Below are 21,005 nucleotides of genomic sequence, written 5' to 3' on the forward strand. Positions count from 1 at the left end.
AGCCTCGTCTCCCCGCGGCTGCGCAGCATCTCTGCAGTCCCTGGCACGCTCCTGCGTGCAGCCCGGCAGCTGCCACCGGGAAAGGGCATCACGTCAGTGCCACGGGGGCTCGGCGCTCCCCGCTTTGCTTTCTCTGCATTTCCCACCCACGTGCCCCCCCTCCCTCTTTTTTTCCTGTTCTTTCTGTCCCGCAGCGCCCTGGGTGTTGCTCTGGGGAGGGGGCAGCCTGTGCATGACCAGCATGTCGGGTCCTTCCGCAGTGGCCGTCGGGGGAACGAGCCTCGTTGGCAACGGGCTCCGTGCCTGCGGCGTGGATGTGCCCGAGAGCAAAGAAAAATCGCTGGCTTTTCAGAGGAGCAGGGGTGGGGGGGGACAAACCAAATGATTTGCTGAATGAAGAGTTGAGTTCATTCTATTTAATTAATGTACAAAATGTGTTTGTATATAATAATAAATATAATATCTAACAGCTGCTGTGGTGTCCTGCGAGCAGTTGTGCTGGGTTCCTGCTGGAAGTTTGGTGTGAGGATCCAGGGGCGCGGGTGCGGGCACAGCGAGTCGGACACTCGGTACTTCAGAGGGCCGCTGCCACTGTCCTGGGGTGCCAGTGTCAGCCCTGCACAGCCCGGCGGGGCACTAGCAGGGCCGTGGGCTGAGCATGAATCCCCGTTGCAGGTACGTGCCCCGGAGTGCGGCAGCCTCCGTGTGCGAGGGGGCGGCTGCGGGGAGGGAAGGGGCTCCCGCTGTGCTCTTGCCCCGCGCCGCTTCGGGCTGCCCCTGGTCACCCCCTTGCTCCGCTGGCGGGGCGAGGGGAGGGCGCTGAGCCTGGGGGCTGCTCTGCACGCTGCGTGGGCTGAGGAACAGCCGGCACCGGTGCCATCCATGGCACCAGCTGCCCGAGGAAGGTGCCATTCCTGTTGGAGGTGGCTCTGGAGCTCAGCGTGGCCTTGCTGCCCCGGAGCTGCCTCTGCCGGAGGGGAGGTTGGGTCTTGGCCCATCCTGCTGCTGTGGGACGAGGGCTGCTCACCATCCTCCTCCTCCTAATCGCTGCTGTCCTGCGGTGGGGCTGCCGTGTGCCTGCGGAGGGAGGGGGAGGGTGACCCTCGCCCCAAGCGTTGCTGCATCATGGATGCAGCTGGAGGAGCAGCAGCAGACTGGTCCCCCCCGCCTCGCATCACCTCTCCTCCCGGGGCTCCTCCATGGCAGACAGGGTGGGCAGCGTCTGGTCACCCTTTGCCGTGCCCAGCGCAGCCGCCAGCTCGCTCTTCCTCGCCAGGGCCGCGCGCAGCTGCTCCCGCATCTCCTTGATCTTCTCCTCCAGCTCCCGGAGCTCGCGCTCGCCAGCCGCCCTGTCTGGGGCTGCAGCACCCGCCCGTTCCTGGGCTGCCCCAGGGGTCCCTCGCCCTCGGCGGGGGCTTTGTCCAGCTGGAAGCGCACCCGTCGCGCCTCCTTCCGCAGGGTGCTCCAGGGCTGCCCCCCCGCCGGCACCGGCCTCGGCTGCGGGTCGCACCTTTTTGGGGAGCGGGAGAAGGGTCGAGTGGGGAGCTGGTGGGTGGGATGTCCCACTGGGACCCCCAGGGAGGGTGGGTGCCCACAGGGAGGAGAGGGAGGAGAGCGAGGCAGGCGCCCCCCCCCCGGCTGTACCTCTGCTCCAAGCTCAGCTGTTGGATCTTCTGCTCCTCTGTGCCCGTGTTCAGAGCCCGGTGGATTTTCTGTGGGCAACAAGGGAAGGGTGAGGTGGGGGCGATGGTCTGGGGGTGGAGAGGGCAGAGGTGGTGCAAGGGAAGAGGGAGCGGTGGCAGGGGGAGGATGGGGGTCATCCCCATGGCCCCACCTGGCTCGTGTGCAGCCAGTAGTTGAATTTCTTCTTGCGCTTGATGCGGGGCAGGACGAGGCGGTAGAAGACGTGTTCGCCCAGCGAGGTGAGCAGGGAGCCGCTGAGCCCGATGCAGAGCAGCACGAAGAGCCCCGAGAAGTGGTAGATGCCCATCTGCAGGGTCTGTGGGGAGGAATGGGGTGTGGGCCAGGCTGGGGGGTGGTCAGCCCCCCCCCAGGGTGCCCCGAGCCGCGGGCCCGGCCTCCCGCACCTCGGTGACGGCGAAGACGCGCTTCCCGCAGGGCACCATCTTGTACCACTTGTCGTGCAGGAGGTCGATGAAGCCGGCCGACTTGTAGCGGCTGATGAACTCGGAGATGTTGGACGTCAGCGGCGAGTTCTGGGGGAGGCCGATGCCGTAGCCTGGCCCCGGCGGGGGGGGGAGAGCGGCAGTGCTGGGGCTGGGGGGGGCACAGCCCCTCCCATGGAGCAGGCACCCCCCCACCCTGCACAGCCCCCAGCAGGGCACAGCCCCATCCCAACCAGAGTACGCACACGCGTGTGCGCGCGCACACACACACACACACACACTCTCAGTGCCCCCCACCCACCATGGCCCACCCCCCCCCAACCTTCAATGGCGAAGGGTTTGCCCACGGTGAGCAGTTTGGCAGTCAGAGTCGATGGAGACCTCGTAGTCCAGCAGCGACTTGTCCATGATGAAGGCGTTGAGTTTGGGGGGCTCCGTCCTGCAGCAGCACAGGGGGACCCTCAGGGAGGGGCTGCTCCCCCCTTCCTGGGGTTTCCCCCAACCCGAAACCCCTCCCTGGGGGGAGGGGGGCCATGTGCGTGCAGGGTGGGGGTGCACAGGCTGCAGGGACGGGGCAATGTCTGCTCTGGGAGGGGTAAACAGAGGGGCCCCCCCCCCACGCCCTCCCCACCCCTCACTTGAGCATGGTGACGCCGGCGGGGGTGGTGGGCACGTTGTAGCGCCGCATGTGCTCGTGCATCTCGGGGAAGCTCTTCTTGATGTACTCCTCGGCGCTGCTCTCCCAGACGGTGCCGAAGCGGAAGCCCTGCGAGGGGTGATGCAGCTGCGAGGAGGCACCAGAGCGTCAGGACCCCCGGCCTGGGGGGAGCAGCCCCGGCTCCCTGGGCACGCGGCCCCGAGCCCTGAGCACGCGCAGCCTCGGGCTGGGGGGGGGTCGGGGCAGCCCACGGAGATGCAGCAGCTCTTGCGGGGTGTCTGGCACAGACCCCACGGGCAGCCTCAGCGTGAGCCCAGCCCACTTCTCCCCCACCCTGGAGCTGAGGCCAGGATCAAACACGGGGGTGGGGGGACACAAAACTTCCTGGCGGCCTGGGAAGACCCTCCCCAGCCTCGGGAGGGGCTGTGCCACAGGACCGGGGCTGGGGAGACCTTCCACGTCCATCCCAGCAGGGAAGGTGCAGCAAGGACACCCACCCCCCGCCCACCCAGACACTCTCCTACCTTTGGGTCGTGGATGCCCGAGAGCTCCTCGAAGGTCTTGTCCCCCACCATGACGGCCGCGAGGTTGGCCGTGTAGCTGGAGAGCACCAGGAGGCAGAAGATGGCCCAGAGGTTCATGAGGAAGCGGCCAGTGCAGCACTTGGGCGTCTTGCTGGACACGGTGCGCCCAAAGAGGATGGCATAGCAGAGGTTGAGGGCTGAGGAGTAGGAGAAGATCTTCATGCGGTTGCGGCCGTGGGGGGTCATGCCATAGGGGCTCTTCCACTCGTAGAGGGTGAGGAAGAGTGCCGTCATGTGCAGGGCCACGAAGATGCCCACCCACATGGTCCAGTGCAAGGGCCACATGAAGGCGCCGATAGGCGATGCCGTGTCCTTGGTCCTCACCAGGATGCCCAGGCTGGTGGAGAAGAAGGGGCTGGTGAAGTCGATGACTTTGCTCCGCGCCGAGTTGATGCTGAAGGAGGTGACGGCCATGTGGGCCGTGCCGCTGAGCAGGTCCCCCACCAGCCCCGTCCAGCGCCCGTTCTTCCAGGCCCCATATTTCCCATCACCCACGATGTAGAGCTCAAAGTCGAAGGGCATGTCCTCGGCCAGCTTCTCCAGCAGGTCGATGCAGTACCCGTAGCAGCACTTCTTGTACGCCCGCGGCACCGAGCCGTTGTCGGCACCGAGCTCCTCAAAGAGGGCATCCAGCACGGCCGAGTCGTTGGTGCCAGGGTCCAGGCAGAGCTGCCCGGCCGGGCAGCTCCCGTCCTCGTCCGCCTCCCGGGTGAAGACGAAGGGGTGCTCCACCAGCGTCACCACGCGCAGCCTCACGCGGGCCCCCCCGGACCCCTCACCGGGGCTCTTGCGCTGGCGGTGGCTCTGCCACGCGCCCTCCTCCAGCTCCAGCCTGCCGTGCCACCAGGTGCCCACCGTCACCCAGGTGGGCTCCCCCCGCGAGTCCCGCCGCAGGCTCCACACGTGGTACTGCTGCTCCGGGCGCACCAGCGCCGTGTTCTCCACGCGCACGGGCCCCGTCCGGCCGTGGAAGGACGTGTTGGCCATGAACCTGGTGGGAGCCGGGGGCAGGGTGTCACAGCTCCGGCGTCACCGGCTCCAGGAGGAGTGAGGGACCAAGGGACGGGGCTCGGGGCCGGGAGAAAGCAGTGCCTGACTCGGGCACAGGCAAGGGCAGGGAAGAGCAGCAGGATCTGGCCCTGCTGCCCTGCAGCCCGCCGTGCTGGCAGGGCCGAGCGTTATTAATATTTATAGAGCAACTGTGCCCGGGCAGCATTAGGGAGATCTGAAGTGACACGTCCCCCCGTGCAGCCGGCACAAGTCGTGTCCCGGGGGGGGACAGCGGGGGCCGGGGGGGGGGGCTGAGCCCCACGGCAGTGGCTGGACACACTGGGCACCACGCTGGGCTCCGCACGCCAAGCCGCGGGTTCCCCCAGCTCTGCCCTTGACCCATCCCAGGGCTGCGGCACAGCCCCCCCCCCCACGCACCCCCATCCAGTGACACCGGGACGGGGGACAGGGGCACCCACAGCACCTTCCTTACCGGAAGAGGAAGAGCCCCGAGGACTCGCCGCCCGCCCGGCGCCTGTCATTGCAGTTCACCGTGGTCTGCAGGAGGGCCAGGTCGGGGCGGACGCGGGCGGCACTGCCGATGGCCCGGGACACCAGCTCCACCGCATCCTGGATGAAGAGCTCCAGCGGCGGCCGGCTGACCTCCCCGTAGGCCAGCAGCCCCAGGGGCAGCCCCTCGGTCTGCAGCTCGTCGGCGCTCAGCGGGGAGCCCAGCACCCAGTGCAACTCCTGCGGCAGCAGCCCCAACTCCTCGGCCGCCCGGAAGACGAGCCGCGCGCGCCGCAGGTCGCAGCCGAGCACCAGCACGGGGCTGGAGAGGGCCCTGACGCGCTCCCCGTGCTGCCGGAGGTAATGGGTGGCCTTGGCCTCGTCCAGGTAACCCAGGTCCAGGACAGAGCGGAGGAAGAGCTGGGAGCGGCGGGCCCAGAGGCTGAGGAAGCCGGAGAGGTCCCAGGGGTGGCAGAGCACCAGGCTGGCCTCCTGCCAGTCGTTGGCCTGCAGGATGCTCACCAGCACGTCCACCAGCGTCTCCAGCGGGCTCTGCCGGTCCATGTGGAAGTGGAAAGGGCTCTGCCAACACACAGGGGCTGTGGCTGTCCCCCTGCCCGTGGGAAGAGCTCGGAGGCAGCAGCAGGCGGGGTCCCTCCTGCCCCAGAGCCACCCCCTGCTCCCTGCCCGCTCCCTGCCCCGCTGCAGGACATGCAGACATCGCTCCTGGGACAGTGGAGCTGAAACGGGTGGCACAGGACACTGGGGGGATCCAGCGCCAGGGCACATCCACGGAGCCCTTCTGGGGATGGACCAGGGTCGGGACTGAGGCTGGGGGGCCGCAAGGCTGCCAGAGGAGCCGGGGAAGTTGCCTTGGAGTGGGAACTGGGATGGGGCTGGGACAGAGCCAGGCAGGGGCCAGGAGAGGAATGAGAATGGGGCTGAGATGGAGCTGGGATGGAGCCAGGATAGAGGTGGGATGGGGGCTGAGACAGAGCCAGGATGAGGATCAGGATCAGGATAGAGCTGGGATGGAGAAGGGAATGGGAGTGGGGTGGGGCCGAGATGGGGGTCGAGATAGAGACAGGACAGAGACAGGATGAGGCCAGGATAGGAGTCGGGAAGGGGACTGGGAGAGGGACTGGAAGGGGGTCCCTGAGGCTGGGTGTGAATTCCTGAGTGGGATGAGACCGAGATGGGAGCCAGGACAGAGCCAGGATGAGGCTGGGATAGAGCCAGGATGAGGATCAGGACAGAGCCGGGATGGAGAAGGGAACAGGAGTGGGATGGGGCCGGGATGGAGCCAGGACAGAGCCAGGATGAGGCCGGGATGAGCATCGGGAGAGGAGCCGGGACGGGAGCAAGGACGGAGGAGGGACGGAGCCGGCAAGCAGGGCCGGAGCGCTGCGTCCCGGCGACCCCGGTCCCCGCAGCCGCGTCCGGGCGCCCCGGCGGGGAAGGGGGGTGCTCCGGCCGGTGCGGGCGCGGGTCTCACCTGCGCTCGGAAGGGCAGCGGCCCGCGGCCGTCGAGGAGGCTGACGAAGGGGATCTGGAGGGCGGCGGCGAGGAAGTCGAGCTGGAGCAGCTCCCGGCGGGAGCGGGGCAGCGCCAGGACGGCGGCCACGCCGCGCACCACCAGCGCCCCGCAGAGCCACCGCGCCAGCGAGCCCGGGTCCCGCGCGGCCGGGGCGCCCGCCACCACCTCCAGGCTGAGGTTGTAGGGCAGCGCCGCTCCCCCGGTGCCGCCACCGGGACCGGCGGCTCTGGCCAGCGCGGCGCGGAGCCGGGCGCGGGCGGCGGCGGCGGGCGGCAGCAGCGCCCCGAGGCGCACGGCGGGGCCGGCGCGGGCCAGGACGCGGCAGGGCTGCGGGTGCCCCCCCGCCGCGCCCAGCGCCGCCGCCAGCAGCCAGAGCGCCCGCAGCCCCGCCATGCGCCCCCGCCACCGGCCCCGCCGCTCTGCGCCCCGCCGGGGCGGGCCGGGGGCGGGGGCGGGTGGGCAGCGCCCCCCGGTGCGGACCCCGCCCGGCTCCGCAGCCCGCGTGTGCGGGCAGGGGCGGGCAGGGACCGGCGGGCTCCCCGCAGGCAGCGCCGGCCCCCGGTACCGGCCGGCGGCGCCCGCCCCGTCCCTGAGCGCAGCGGGAGGGGCCGGGGCGGACCCCGCAGCCCCGGCGGGTCCCGGGTCCCGTCCCGCGGCGCGGGGAAGGGGCGACCGGCCCCGTGCTGCTGCGGCGCGGCCGGACACGCAGCAGCTTTGAGCCTTCCTCCGCAGGGAGGGAACGCGGGCTCACCCTCCTCCTCCTCCGCACCGGGGAAACTGAGGCACGGCACCGGGGCTCCTCGCTACCAGGACAACCACCGTCAGCTGCCAGGGCGCCTCTGCTAAATTAATAAGAAAAAAGAAAGAGCAACGGAGCCAAATACCAGCTGGCAAAAATTATTGATCACCAGACAAATTTAATGAGGCAGAGCTAATGAATTCCCCTTGCGGAGATGGGCCTGGAGAGGGGCGGCTGTCGGGGCAAATCCTGCCGGGGCACCGGGAGCCTCTTGTCGGGGTGCTGGTCCCCCCCAGAGCAAGATCCCGACCACAGGAGCCCCGGCAGCTCCTTCCCCAGGGACAGACACGGCGCAGCATCATCTGCAGGAGTTGGGGAGGGGGGGGGTCTGGCAGCCTCTTGGTGTGAAATGGCCCCCCACACCCCAGCCTCTCCCGGGGTGCAGCGCAGGAGGGGGCTTGCAGGGAAGCCCCGTCCTCCCTCCTGCTCTGCACAGCACCCCAACACAAATCCCACTGGTGGGACACCCGGGAAGGGGGCTCGGGGCTGGGCTGGGTGCAGCTGCCGCCGTCCCGGGGGGGCCTCGGGGCCCTCCCTGCGGCAGGGACACGCTCCCACTGCAGCCAGTTCGTGTTGATCCAAACGGGCAGCAGGAAGGTGGGGAGCGAAAGGAGGGAGAAACGCCGCTTATTAAGCTAAAAGCATTATCTAAGTGAGCTGGCGGCCGCTCGCCTCATTAAAGTGCACTTTAAATCAACTGTGCTTGCTGCTGCTAGCGTCAAACAGGGCGGCATGGTGGGTGCTCCGGGGACAGCCACGGTCCCGACATCCAGGGGAGCCCCTGCCACCCCCCGGGGATGAGGGGGGATCCGGGGGCACGGGTGACGGAGCAGCGCAGCTCCCCGGGACGAAGAATCACTTCCCCGCTGAGGATGTGGCAGGGGGTTACTGGGATCGGTGGCGACCAGTGGGGCATTAAAGAAAAACCTCAGGCATCTTTCACTATAAAAAACAAATCTTTTATGTAAAAAATAAACCTAAACAAAACCCACAACCCCCGCTGCCATGCTCGCGACAATACAAAAGGCCGAATCCCCAGAACACCGTGAAAACAAAGTAGCTGGATCCAAATATATATAAATTGTCAACTTACGAGACTGGAAATAGCACCTTGCTGGCCCCCCGCCCTCCCCGAAGGACTCAGCCCCACACCCTGAAGCCACCACCCAGGCTCTGACCCACCGACACCCCCACAGCCCCCTGCCCGCCGGCCCGGGATGATGGATGGGGCGGTGCAGGAGTCCTGTCTTCAGGCTCGGTACCGCAGGGACCCCCCGCCTGTCCCCAGGCACCACCTTCGCGGCCCCCCGGGCCCCCCAGGAGCAGGAGGTGCTCAGCCCCTGCTGCCAGGAGAGCAGAACGAGCCCACAGCGGATCCCAGCTGGGAGGGGTCCAGCGACAGCGAGCAGCGTTTCCCAGGGTGGGATGGGCAGAAGGGGTCTCCAAAATCCAATCTCAAACCGGTATTAAGAGAAAAAAACACTTTCTGTCTGCACTGCAGGGTCAAGTAACGAAAAGAAACAAAAAAGGGCCAGAGGAAGAGACGGGGAAAGAGCAGGAGCTGAGTCCTGAACCCCTCCCTGGGAGCCGGCGCCGCTCCTCCCGCAGCCGTGGCTCCGAGTCTGCCCCCGCCAGCACCCAGCAGCGAATCGGGGTGAAAACGGTCCCTGTGTTGTCCCGCGCGCAGCAGCCCCCGCGTGTCTCAGTCCCGTGACGTCGGACGGGCGCCAGACCGAGCAGGCAAGTGCTCCGGCGTGTGCCGCGCGACAGGTGCTGGCGAGGACGCGAGCCGGGCACGCCTTGCCCGTCTGCGTGTGCAGGTGCCCGAGGGCGGCGGGTTCTTCCCCAGGAGCTGGGCAGGGAGAGGCAGAGGGGTGTGAGGGCAGGGGGTGCCTCTTCATTTGGCTGGTTTGGTGATGATGCGAGCGGAGAAGTCAAAGAGGTTCTTGTTGATTTTCCGGAGGGTGCTCACCTCCTCCTCCAGCTCGCTCACCTGGATCGTCAGATGCTCCTGGTCTCCCACCAGGTTCTGCGACAGAAAACACGACAGAAAAGCGTCAGGCAGCTCCCGAACCCTCTCGTCCTCTCCCTCCTCCATCTCGTGCTCGGCCCGCCGCCCCTCCTGCCTACACCATCAGCAAGTTCCAGGGCTTGTCCCTCCTCACCCCAACCCGCGCAGGGCCCTGAGAGTTGGTTCAGCTGAAGACAGGACCCCCCAGGGGATCCGGACCAGCAGACGCGATGCCCCCGTCCCAGAGCTGCTCTCACCTTTTCCCTTGTCGAGTACATCTGCGAGTACATCTTCTCAGCCTTCTCCAGGTAGCTCTCGCCAGACTCCTGCAGGGACCAGAAGGAGACATCAGTTCAGAAGACCCGGGCCCTCTCCCAGCACCCCCAGGCAGGGATCCCTGCTGGAGTAGCCCAAGAAACGCCCCCAGCCCCGTGGGCCAAAGCGGTGACGGAGCAGAGACTCCAGCGGGGCACGGCCAACCCTGCGGCACTGGCGGAGCCTGGCGGGAGCTGCAGCCCCGTTCCAGAATGGAGGGTCCGTGCCCAGGGCTGGACAAGGGGCCCAAAATGGTCCCCTCGAGTGTCTGGTGCGGGGTCTGCCGAGTCGCTCTCCTGGCACGGACAGAGCCCTTTGCCTGGGCAGGGGGAGGTGCCAGGCTCGCCATGCTTCAGGCCTGCTCTCCGTGGCACCGTGCTGCGAGCAGAGGAGCCACTGCCCATCAGCAGTGGATCGGCACCGACCAGCCACCGCCGCTGCTCTGGCAGGAGAAGTTTTGCACCTTCTGGCACAGACCGCTCCCCCGACCTCTGCCGCCCCCTCCGCAGCGGCCCGCTCGTCCCCGGTACCTGCTGGTGGAGCCCGAGGCGCAGCGTCACTCCCTCGCTCCCCTGCTCGTCGTTGCTCTCGGTGCCATGGAGGTGTTTGCTGAATTTGGGGAGAGGCACGCTGGGTTTCCCGTCCGGGTTTGAACATGTTGGCCGGGGCCAGCACTATGAAGGCGTTTGTGACCGGACCTGGGGACGGGACAGGAGGAGGGGACGGGTCAGACCTCGCGGCTCCGGTGGGGCTCCCTCTTGCCTGGTGCCTCGGGCAGCCCCGAGAACCGGAGCACAACCCAGAGCGCGGGCAGCTGCCGGACTCCTGCTTCCTCCCCCACGCCTGGGGGCAGGCAGAGCCCCTCTCCCCGTCCCTGGCACTGGGGACGGGGCTGCGGCTCGGCACCTGGGGCTGACGGGGAGGAGCGGGGCGGCCTGGCCGTCCTCCGCAGAGCCGTCTGTCCGTCCGTCCATCAGCGCTGCCGCGCTCCCAGCTGCCTCCTGCAACGATCCATCGCACGCTCTTGTTTGGCAGAGCTAATGAGCGCTTTAATCCCTGCATTTACCCACACAGGCTGCTGCCTTCTGCCAGCAGCCCCCTCTGCTCTCCCTTCCAAACTCCCACCGCTGCCCCCCACCCTCCAGACCTCTCCCCACCAACACAAGGACCCCCCAGGCCCCCCACGCTGCCCGCAGCGCACCTCCGAGCAGCGCGGTCGCTGCCAAGGAACCCCCCACCATCCATCTCCCCTCGGCCGAACTGGCAGCGCGGGGAAAGGTGCGAAGGATCCAGATGCACCTGAGCGGAGGGAGGCGGCTGCAGCGCCCGCCGAAGGCAGCGGGGAAAGGTGTGGGATGAGGGAGGGTGCCCGGGGGCACCCAGAGGGGCTTGGAGCCGCCCGAGGCTTTAGTCTCTCCAGAGATGGACAAAAGCACCTCCGATGCGGAGCAGGGCTCCCTCGCCACCATCTCCCCTCCAGCTAGACCTGCTCCGAAGCCTGACCCCCCGGGATCCAAGGCTGGATCCCACCGGCAAACCGAAGGCTCCGCCAAGCACTGGGTGCAGAAGCTGCTCTGCAGCTCTTCGCCAACGCGCTGCTGTGGCAAACCATTTGTCTTCCTCTCGCTCTTCCCCAAAGACAAGACGAGACTGCCGCTGCTGGTCCACCGGCAATTCGAGGAGCCATTGGGAAGGAAGGGACAAGGAAGGAGGAGAGGAGAAAGTCTCAGAAGTAGCCCACAGATCCCAAATCCGGTCACCACCAGGCACAGACCCTCAGCCCTTCTCAGGCCCCAGCGCAGATGCCAGTCCCGTCCAAGCCCTCCTGATGGGTGGCTCAGGTGCCTGGCGGTGGGTGACACCGTGCCAGTGTGGGCAGAGGGACCGGGCTCAGCTGGGGAGGATGAATAATCCACCCTCCAACACCCGCAGCTGCCAGCAGGACAGATTGGATGGAGCATCCCCGGGGTGGCTTTGCCCAAACAAGCCCACGGGGACGGTCTGTGCCGCACGGTGTTTGCAGAGAAAAGGCTGGAGCTCGCATGACAGGATGGGAACTGAGGCCCGGAGGGGTTTTGGGGCAGTGCTGGCAAGAGAGCCAGAGAGCGTTGGCTGACAGCCTCATCCCAGGGGTCTCCTGCTTCCCCTCGGAGTGGTGCCAGCCACGCCAGGTGACCGGGAGCAGCCCTGCCCTGCCCAGCGCAGTCACAGCTCATTACCCAAGAGCAGCAGCCCAATTTCTCCAAGTCCATCCGCCTGCCCACGCTCTGCCCCCCCTGCCCACCCCTGCCAAGGACAAGTAGACCTTGCTGGAAAACTCGCCTGCATCTGTCCTGCCTGCACAGCCACGCTCCTCTCAAGCCCTGAGCCACGCTCCAACCCCTCCGACCTATTTCCAGCACAATCATGCGGGGAGGGCAGTGGCTCCTGCCTGGCCCCCAGCCGCCCGCTCTGCCCCGCGAGCAGAGGAACCTCGCTCTCCAGAGCACACCAGGCCGGAGGTGCTTGTCATGTCAGCGGTGGCAGAAAAACCCATGTCATCGCTGCCCTGGGAAGGGAAAGGCTCAGGCAATGTGCTGCTGGAGGGATGAGCAGGGAACAGACCTTGCTGGGAGGCTCACGTCACTGCTCGGAAAGGCCAAGGGGAGATGGTGACCCGCTGGAAACCAGCGCTGCAGGGAACCCTGCTCCACTGTGACGGGGTGGCAGGGCTGCCGAAGGGAGGCAGCGCTGGGACAGAAGAGCCGCAGAGCTCCGGATGCAGGGAGGCTGCCATGAGCCTGCGCCCCGCGCAGGGACCCTCTGCCTCCAACACAGCTCTCTGGCAGTGGGCTCCCCTGGATGGCAGCTCCTGATGCCCAGCACAGCTCCCACCCCACTCCCAGGCTCAGACTAAGCACACGGCAGCAGCAGGGTGGTGCTGGTGCCAGGGCTGCCGGGGGGAAGCCAAATCCCTGCCCGCAGGACGAAGCGAGCCAGCGGAGGCTGCAGAAAGCACCCGCACCTCGTGGCACTGGCACCAGTGGCATGGTCAGCCCGGTCCTGCCCCTCACGGCAAAAGCTCGTGTCCATCTGCGCTCCCCTGCGGCCTCCAGGAAGGTTCTCATGCCCGTGTGGCAGTGAAAGCTGCCCCCCCAGCTCCCCTCAGGGCACACAGCTCAGGTTTTGGCTGCCTTCCCTGCTCCAGCGCTGTTGGAGCAAGGCTGGACGGGCGCTGCAGGAGCTCCCCGTTAGAGACGGTCCTTGGCAGCCAAAGGAAAGAAGGAAAGGGTCCGCAGGCAGCAGCGTGCCCACCTCCACCCAAAGGCAGCACCTCAGAGGAACGGGGTCGGACTTTCACCACCGTCACCTCCTGGGAAGGTGCAGGCAGCGGCAGCGCTCCGGCCCCTCCTGCGGGATGTGTTAGGAGACCGGAGACCACCAGCACCAGCTGGAATACAACGGGAGGGCTGAACCACCCCCTGCTCTGCGGCCCCCAGCTGCTGACCCGAGCCTGTGACGGTTCCTTCGCACGGGTTATGGGAGACGTCGGGCTCCAGTCCCAGCCGCCTGCTTATATCGGATTCACTTCAGGCCCAATGAGCTCACGGCGCTCGCGGCTGGGCGCACAGGGACAGACTCTGCTCCAGACACATCCTCCCCCTCCTGCAGCCTCCCCGGGCATCAGGGTGCATGTGGGGCAACCGCTCCCTTTGGAAAACAAGGAGGAAGGTCCTGGATGTCCTCAGCGACAGGGTGAAATCTATGACTCACTCCCTGCCAGTGCACAGGGGGTTGTTAACAGACTGGGCAAGGTCATGACTCCAGACAGCCGAGGCGTCCGCTGATGCCTCTGCCCTTCCTGGAGGTGCGAAGGAGCCGGCAGAGAAATGCCTGAAGTTCCCAGGGCGGTGTCGGAGCAGAAGTGAGACAGCAGCGGCCTTTGGCAGCCGAGGAGGAAAGGCTCCCGCGGCTCAGCGCGTGCCTACCTTTGTGATTCATCGTCTTCAGGCACTGCTTGCTCTGGATGTCCCACAGCCGGACTGTTTCGTCGTGCGAGCCCGAGAGCAGCAGGCTGCCATCCGTGGAGACAGACAGACACGTCACCTGGTTCCTGGAATGGGGAAGAGGATGTTTAAACTCGGGATGACCCGAGGACTGCCAGAAGCTGGAGAGGTGGGCAGACGGGGACAATGACGTGTTCAGCAGGTATGTCTGCTCCCTCACCTGTGCCCTCTGAAGACCTTCCCGTTCTCCCGCTCTGTCTGGAAGGTCCGGTCTCTCTGGACCGGCTGCAGAAATGAAGGAAGGAAGGGAGAGAGCAGTTTAAATTCAGGAAGACTGAAGGCAGCAGGTTCATCACTGTGTCTGGAGGGGGCAGAGGAGATGCAGGGGAACCCAGGCCCTGCCATGCCCTGGCAGGTCACACCAGACACAGAGGCAGGGAGGTGACAGGGCTCAGGGTGCCACGTCAAGAGCAGCACCGAGCAGATCTGCAGCCCCATGCACTCACCCAGGCACAGAGGTCAACCTGGAAGATGGATCCGTCCATGCCGCCGCAGAACATGTGATACTCGGAGAGGTCAAGAGTCACAGCCATGATCCCCACGTCGAAGAGGACAGAGAGCAGGAGCTCCCCAGATGAGACTTCCCAGAGCTGGAGTGAGAGGGTACAGGAGAATTAGGGGCTGAAGCGTTCACAGCAGGATTGGAAGAACATGCTGCTTCTCATCAGCGCCTGCCCAGCGGCAGCTGGCAGCACGTTCCGGCAGCACGTTCCGGCATCCCCTCCTTGCTGCGGATGGGGAAACCGAGTCCAAGGCACAACCACGGCAGAGCCCAGGATCAGCCTCTTTGTGACCATGAGACAAGTTTCCCGGGCACCTCCAAAATGGCCCTTAACCCCTTCCGTGCCTGTCCTGCCCCCCAGGCAGACCCTTCCCTGCAGGGCAAGAGCGCGCTGCGGCTCCAGGCTCCTTCAGGACCAAAGGACTTCAGTGGGGGGACGAGAGGGGCCGATCCCAGCGTGCCCGACCCCAGCGTTCCCAGAGCAGAGGGACTGCAAAGCAGCAGAGCCCCAGCCCCAGGGCAGGTGCGGAGGAACTGCTGGTGTTTGGAGAGGCGAAGCCCCGTGAGCTCTGGCAGCTCTGAGTCATGCGACAGGCAGCCAAGAAATTCAGCTACCGCAGCCCTTCAGGCAGCTCTGCTGCAGCCCAGCAGCTCTGCTTTAACCCTGTGGGGCCTGCACCCCTTCGAGCCCCCCGCCCGCTGGGACGGAGCCGAGCCTTACCTTGGCGGTCTGGTCAAGGGACGCTGTGGCAGCTCGTGCCAGGGGCCCCCCAAAGCCACAGCACAAGTCCGTGATGGGGAGGCTGTGCCGGGACCACACGTGGCGAGGGTCAGGGATCTGGGAGGGCTCTGCCTGCAGCACGCTGGAGGGGGGAACAGAGAGAGGGGTTGGCATGGCAGGTCAGCGAGAGCAACGCTGGGGATGCCAAAGTGGCTGCGAGGAGAGCGGGCCAAGGCTCTGCCCGCTCCAGCACGGCTGTCCTGGCTGCAAGGACCAGGCAGGACACAGAAGCCGCCAGCGGCCACAGCACACGCAATACCGAGGCCGAGGGCCACGGCTGAGCTCCCCGTCCCAGGGGCCAGAGACCTCAGCTGCCACCAGCAGCGGAAGGGCACAATCCACTCTGCGTCAGGCAGGGAAAAGCAGTCAGAGCCGTGTGCCAGAGCTTGGGAAGCTCAGCTGGGACATGAGGAAAAACCTCCCTGGCAGCGAGGGTGACAGCAGCAGAACAGCTGCCCAGGGAGGGCCCCGCTCGTCGTCACCAGCGGGTTTTACCCACGGCTCAGACACGCGGGCTTAGGCAGAGCCGATTCCGCCGCCGGGAAGCGGTGGCTGATCTCCTGTTCTAATGTTCCTCGCCCAGGTGCTCCCCGTGCCCCCTGCGAACGGGTCGAGCCCTCCCCGCGGCCACCATCACCTGTAGAGGTTCCACACCAGGGCCAGGCAGTCCTTCGCCCCCGAGAGGAAGTGGCTGCTGTCGTCGGTAAAGCAGAGGCACGTGAGGTCCTGGTAGTGCCGGTTCAGGATGGCCAGGAGGTTCCCGTTGGAGACCTGGAGCAAGGGAAAGGGCAGGAGAGTATTCAGAAATCAGCACAGAGATGCTCTGGAGTAACGTGGCGCCCTGCCCGCAGCACTCGCCACTCCATCCCCAGCCGGGCTGTCCTGGTTTAGACTGGGACATAGTTCTTTTAGCAGCTGGAAGAGCTCTGTGCTCTGGTTTGGTCTGGGATTTGTCAGGAGAACACCGATGCCACTGACCTTTAGAGTCAGCACAGAAGCACCAAGGACCTTTCGGCTCGCCGCGTTTGCCCGCGCGAGGAGCACGGCAGGCTGGGGGCGGCGTGGCTGCGGCACAGGGCCCACAGCTCCCCATAGGATTTGAACTGGGACTTGGGATCGAGGGCTGAAGTGGCCCATGGAACATTCCATGTCATGCAGCGTCACGCCCAGTACACAGATGGGGGCTGACTGGAAAGAAGGGCTCTTGCTCTTCCCAGGGCTCTCACTCTCGGAGCGCTCTCCCTCTCTCTCTGTGTCTCTTTCCAGGCCTCTCGCTCGTCGGCACCGCGCTGTCGGACGGATCTGCCTCGGCGGCGTCTGCTGCGGCGGGCCGGGCGGCGGTGGCCGGGGGTGAGCGATCACCCCGTGCGTCACTTGTCTGTGTGCATGATCACAACCACGCACATCCAGGCTCACACGTGATTATTAAATTGTTCTCCTCTCGGCTCACGAGCCTCCTTCCCTTTTCCTCGTTAACCCTCCTCCCCGTGCCCTGGGAGCGCGGGTGGGCGGGCGGCGTTTCATCGCCGGCTGGGCTAAGCCGCCACGGTCCCTGCGGCGCACAGCGCGGGGCTCGGAGGGTTGCGATAACGGCAGAAGTGACCGGCGCTGCTGCGCCAGGCGCGAGGGGAGTGGAGCGTCCCTGCGCCGCGGAGCCGTGCCGAACGCGGCGCTGAGCCAAGGGAAAAGGGAAGGTTGTGCCGACCGTGCGAGCCCACGTGCACGTCACTGATGGTACCTGCCACAACCAAGGTGCAACCACATACGCTTACGGCCGAAGGTAAATACAGCAGACGACAGTCTGAATAGGTCCTGACAACGTTAACTCTGGAACCTAGTGATGCCAGGGCAGTTTCTCTGGTCCAGACACAAGCACGCAGGAAAGATTTCCTGTTTACTGTTAATATTACTCCGATGGCTTCTTCCCGCCTCCCACACATCTAACGAGGTGGCTGCGGGGTTACGCAGGAGGCTGCGTGCCACCCCGGGGGCTCTGCACTGCAGCTCGGCTGCACAGTCTCGGGCCGATGGAGGCTGTAGGGTGGCCAAGGAGCTCCCTCAACCCAGAGCTTTCCCTTTGAAAGGCAACGCTGCAGTGGGGAGGGAATGCCGGAGGCAGCGCGGGAGCCCTCTGTAAAAGGAGAGGATCAACCCCCTCTCGCTGCCTGAATTACACCTAAAAATAAAACCAAACTGCAGGTCAATGGAGAACTCGCGATTCCACAGAGAAGACACAAAATTAGGGCTCTTGGGCCCATTTCCAGCTCTCCGATGGTTTCCACACAGCCTCACCAAGGTGCCCATTCCCTCTGCCAGGAGGACAGTGCCATGGCCCACTCTGGGCAGCGTTGGCACGGCAAAGCTGCTGGAGCAGGCGGAAAGGGCCTCACTCGGCCAGCTTGGAGCACCGTGAGCGAGGAACTGCCACTCGCTGCAGGCTCAGCCCACGCTCCTTGAGAGGGCTTTGTTCCCAACGTTTTTAACGGAAAAATCCGATGAATTAAGACGGAGCCGCCCACACGACACGGCTTGGAACGCCCCCCAGGACGGAGAGCTTTCCAGGCTGGACACCTCGGTGTCTCATCCCGGGGCTCGGAACAAGCTTGTCCTTTTATTTGCTTGGCGACGTGCTCCAAGCACAGCGCGATCCCCACGCAAACACCCCCCCCAGTTAAAACCAGAAGGGCGACGAGCAGAGCGCGGCAGCCCCCGAAGACACCCGGATCACACACAAATATTAGAATAAAACATGGAAGAAGCGCTAAAGGAAAACTAGATCCTGAGTTTCCACTTCGAGGGAGCAACACCCGACCCCCGAGGCATCTGTGGCAGTTTGGAAAGAGAAGGAAGGAACAGTCCTAAGCCTCGCCCAGCACCTCCCACCACAATTCCTGTCTCCTGCTTTGATGGGCTGCCCCACAGTGTGCATGCCCACCGAGCTGCCTGGCACCAGCACCAGTGTAACGTGCACGATCCGGCACAGCCTTTGCTCCGCTGTGGAGCCCAGACCCTGGGGATCTGCTGACACTGATGGGCCAGGAGCACTCGCCGACGGTACCGGGTGCGGATCGCCACCCCCATGCCCCGTGCAGCCTGCAGCCCCTGTACCTCCCACAAGTAGATGCTCTCGGCAACGCCAGCCAAGATGTAGAGCCCGTTGGGAGACGCCGTCAGGCAGGTCACCGGCCCGGGGCAGATGATCTTCTGCTGGAGCTGGTCCTGGGGGCAGAAGGAACAGAGTGACCTGTCAGTACGGGCTGGAGCACGGGAGGGAGAGAGAAACAGGCCTCTGGTTCGGCGGAGAGCGGCTGCTCCGTGGGAGCAGAGGCGGCTCAGGCAGTGCCCGGCGCACTGGGGCTGCCCACGCTCGAGCCGTGCCCTCAGCCCACGGCAGCACCGCGGCGGCTCCGACACCCTTCACCATGACAGAGGAGCACAGTCCACGCACACAAACCACAGTGACCTGTGCTGTGCTTTGCTGGTTTGTTGTGGTTGGTTCCTGTTTAGCCCTGCAGGGAAAGGTCCAGCCACACGCGGCAGGACCGAAAGGGCTCTTGATGCAGCTGTGCTCCACAGCTGGGGAACCCCGGAGACCCCGGAAGATCACAGCACAGTAACGTGGACAAAAAATAATAAAACTCCACGGCGCGAGCTCGCAGCCTGGGAGAAGCTGCGTGGCTCCCGGGCAGCTCTGGGCACCACGGAGCTCCTTCAGCCCTGGAAGGGGACCCGCGGAGGGGGGGCTCAGCCCGGGGGCTGCCAGCCGGGAGAGGAGCCCACGGCCGACTGCTCCTGCGGAAAACACCTTTCCTGGCAGCTCCCAGGGGGTCGGCTGGGACCCCCAGGAAGGAAGCCGGGACACCGGGGGAGGCAAGGGGCTGCAGGGCACGGACCCCCAGAGCTGGGGGGCTCAGGGGCGTCACGGGGGGGCTCTGCGGAGAGGGTCGGGTCGGGCGTCTGCCTGTGATGATGAGGTTCGTTATGGAGGGAGGGGGGCTGACCAGAGAGATGGGGGGTCTGTATGGGCAGAGGGGCCCTAGAGGGGTCCGGCCATAGACATGGGGGGTCTGTATGGGCAGAGGGGCCCTGGGGGGATCCGGCCATAGCGATGGGGGGTCTGTATGGGCAGAGGGGCCCTAGGGGAGTCTGGCCATAGAGATGGGGAGGTCTCTCTGGGGAGAGGGGCCCTGGGGGGGGTCTGGCCATAGAGACGGGGGGTCTCTCTGGGGAGAGGGGCCCTCAACACAGAGATGGGGTCTCCAGAGGGGGGGCCCTGGCGCACCCCCACAAGGACGGAGGGTCCCTCCGCGGGGCCCGGCGGTGCCCCCCGAGCCGAGGCCCTCCGGGCCCGCCCGCCGCAGCGGTACCTTCCTCTGGAGCTCCCAGACGTTGATGTAGCTCTTGCCGAGCTGGGCCCCCAGCAGGTGCTCGCCGCCCAGCAGCGCCAGCCCGCGCGGCCCGCTGTTGCCGCCGCGGTAGCCGGGCAGGGCGGAGCCCGAGTGCAGCTCCCAGACCGAGCAGTTGCACAGCGGCCCCGCGGCGTCCGACACCAGCGCCACCTCCATGGGCGCCGCCATCTTCGCGGTCCGCCAGGGCCAGAGAGAGAGCGGCGGCCGCCTAGAGCGCCGCCCTGCCCCCGCCCGACGGCGCGGCGGCGGCGGCCAATCAACAGCGGCGCCGCCTGGGCCGCGCGGCTGGGCGGGGCGGGGTCTGCTGCGGCGCACGCACGCGGCCGGAAGCTCAGCAGGGTCCGGCCCGGCCCTGCCCGGGATGGGGGACCGCGGGCACCGCGTGGGCACCCCGGGGGCATCCCAGAGCTCCCCATGCACACCCGTGTCTCTGTGGGCACCTCAGGGGCCTCTGGGGACCCTACAGGGACCCCGCGAGCGCCCTATAGCGCTATGGGCACTCCACAGGGACCCGGTGGGGACCCCACAGACCCCTCGTAGCGCTGTAGGGACCCCCTGGACCCCCCCAGCTCTACAGGCACCTCGTGGTCCTATAGGCACCCCGGGCACTCTATAGCTCGATAGGCACCCCCCGACACCCTATAGCTCATTGGGCACCGCTGGAACCCTATAGCTCGTTGGGCAGCTGCGGGCACCCTATAGCTCAATGGGCACCCCTTGGCACCCTGTAGCTCAATGGGCACCCCCTAGCACCCTATAGCTCGATGGGCACCCCTAGGCACCCTATAGCTCAATGGGCACCCCCTGGCACCCTATAGCTTGATGGGCACCCCTTGGCACCCTATAGCTCATTGAGCACCTCCAGGCACCCTATAGCTCATTGGGCACCCCTTGGCACCCTATAGCTCGATGGGCACCCGCCGACACCCTATAGCTCATTGGGCACCCCCTGGCACCCTATAGCTCGATGGGCACCCCCCGACACCCTATAGCTCATTGGGCACCTCCAGGCACCCTATAGCTCGATGGGCACCCCCAGCACCCAAGGGACAGACACCCCAGACAACACAACTTTGTGGGTTTTTTTTAATATTTCATCAACTTTACAGGGTTACAATTGTCTTAAATATTCTGAAGTTTAAATACAATCTGTATAATAATGTTATTATAAAATGTAAACTTTCAGTGTTTTTATTTTATTTTCTCTTTTTTTTTTTTTAATAATCAAAAGTTTCAATACCTGAATGTTTGCAAAACTGAAATATTTCACTGGGGGCCCGGGTGCACCCAAGGCCGCCGCTCTCAGAGGTAGAATGTGGTTTTATTCTTTTTTTTTTGTCTTTTGTGTTTTTTTTTTCTTTTTCGTTTTTTACCTGAGTTAAGAGATGCGCGCTGGGTAAATGCGGCCGCAGCTGTGGCCGCTGCTTTTTTCTTTCCAAACCCCAGAAAAACTGACTTAGACTTTTTTTTTTTTTTTAAATCGATATGCAAAAAGAAAAATAAAGTGGAAGGTAATACGCTCTCAAAAAAAAAAAAATAAAAGGGAGGGGGGGAAGAGGAAGGGGGAGAAATAAAAATAATAATAAAAAAAAACCACCAACCCAAAACAGTGACTGTACAAATGCAGAAACTCACTAAGAAAATCAAACGCCCACCCTGGGCACGAGAAACCCCCCCCCACCTTGGGATTTCTCCTTGCGGGGAGCTGGGCTGGATCCTAACAGCAGCAGGAGCCGG

At 65.2% G+C, this 21,005-nt stretch overlaps 2 protein-coding genes across 2 annotated transcripts; both read right to left on the reverse strand.

Annotated features, from left to right (window-relative positions):
• Positions 1-1,040: 1,040 nt before the first annotated feature.
• On the reverse strand, positions 1,041-6,798 carry GRIN3B (glutamate ionotropic receptor NMDA type subunit 3B). The gene is given in 12 exon segments (XM_086627818.1): positions 1,041-1,077; positions 1,179-1,356; positions 1,359-1,510; positions 1,645-1,712; positions 1,835-1,999; positions 2,088-2,239; positions 2,449-2,485; positions 2,487-2,565; positions 2,765-2,910; positions 3,309-4,359; positions 4,852-5,450; positions 6,364-6,798. Coding segments are annotated over 12 exon segments (3,099 nt in total).
• A 2,252-nt stretch (positions 6,799-9,050) lies between these two features.
• WDR18 (WD repeat domain 18) lies at positions 9,051-19,436 on the reverse strand. The gene is given in 11 exon segments (XM_086627840.1): positions 9,051-9,233; positions 9,473-9,541; positions 10,061-10,180; positions 10,182-10,228; positions 13,499-13,623; positions 13,737-13,801; positions 14,023-14,166; positions 14,800-14,941; positions 15,497-15,630; positions 17,968-18,078; positions 19,227-19,436. Coding segments are annotated over 11 exon segments (1,299 nt in total). The 3' UTR covers positions 9,051-9,101.
• Positions 19,437-21,005: the final 1,569 nt, after the last annotated feature.

This window comes from Tauraco erythrolophus, chromosome 28, assembly GCF_009769465.1.
Source record: "Tauraco erythrolophus isolate bTauEry1 chromosome 28, bTauEry1.pri, whole genome shotgun sequence".
NCBI lineage: Eukaryota > Metazoa > Chordata > Aves > Musophagiformes > Musophagidae > Tauraco > Tauraco erythrolophus.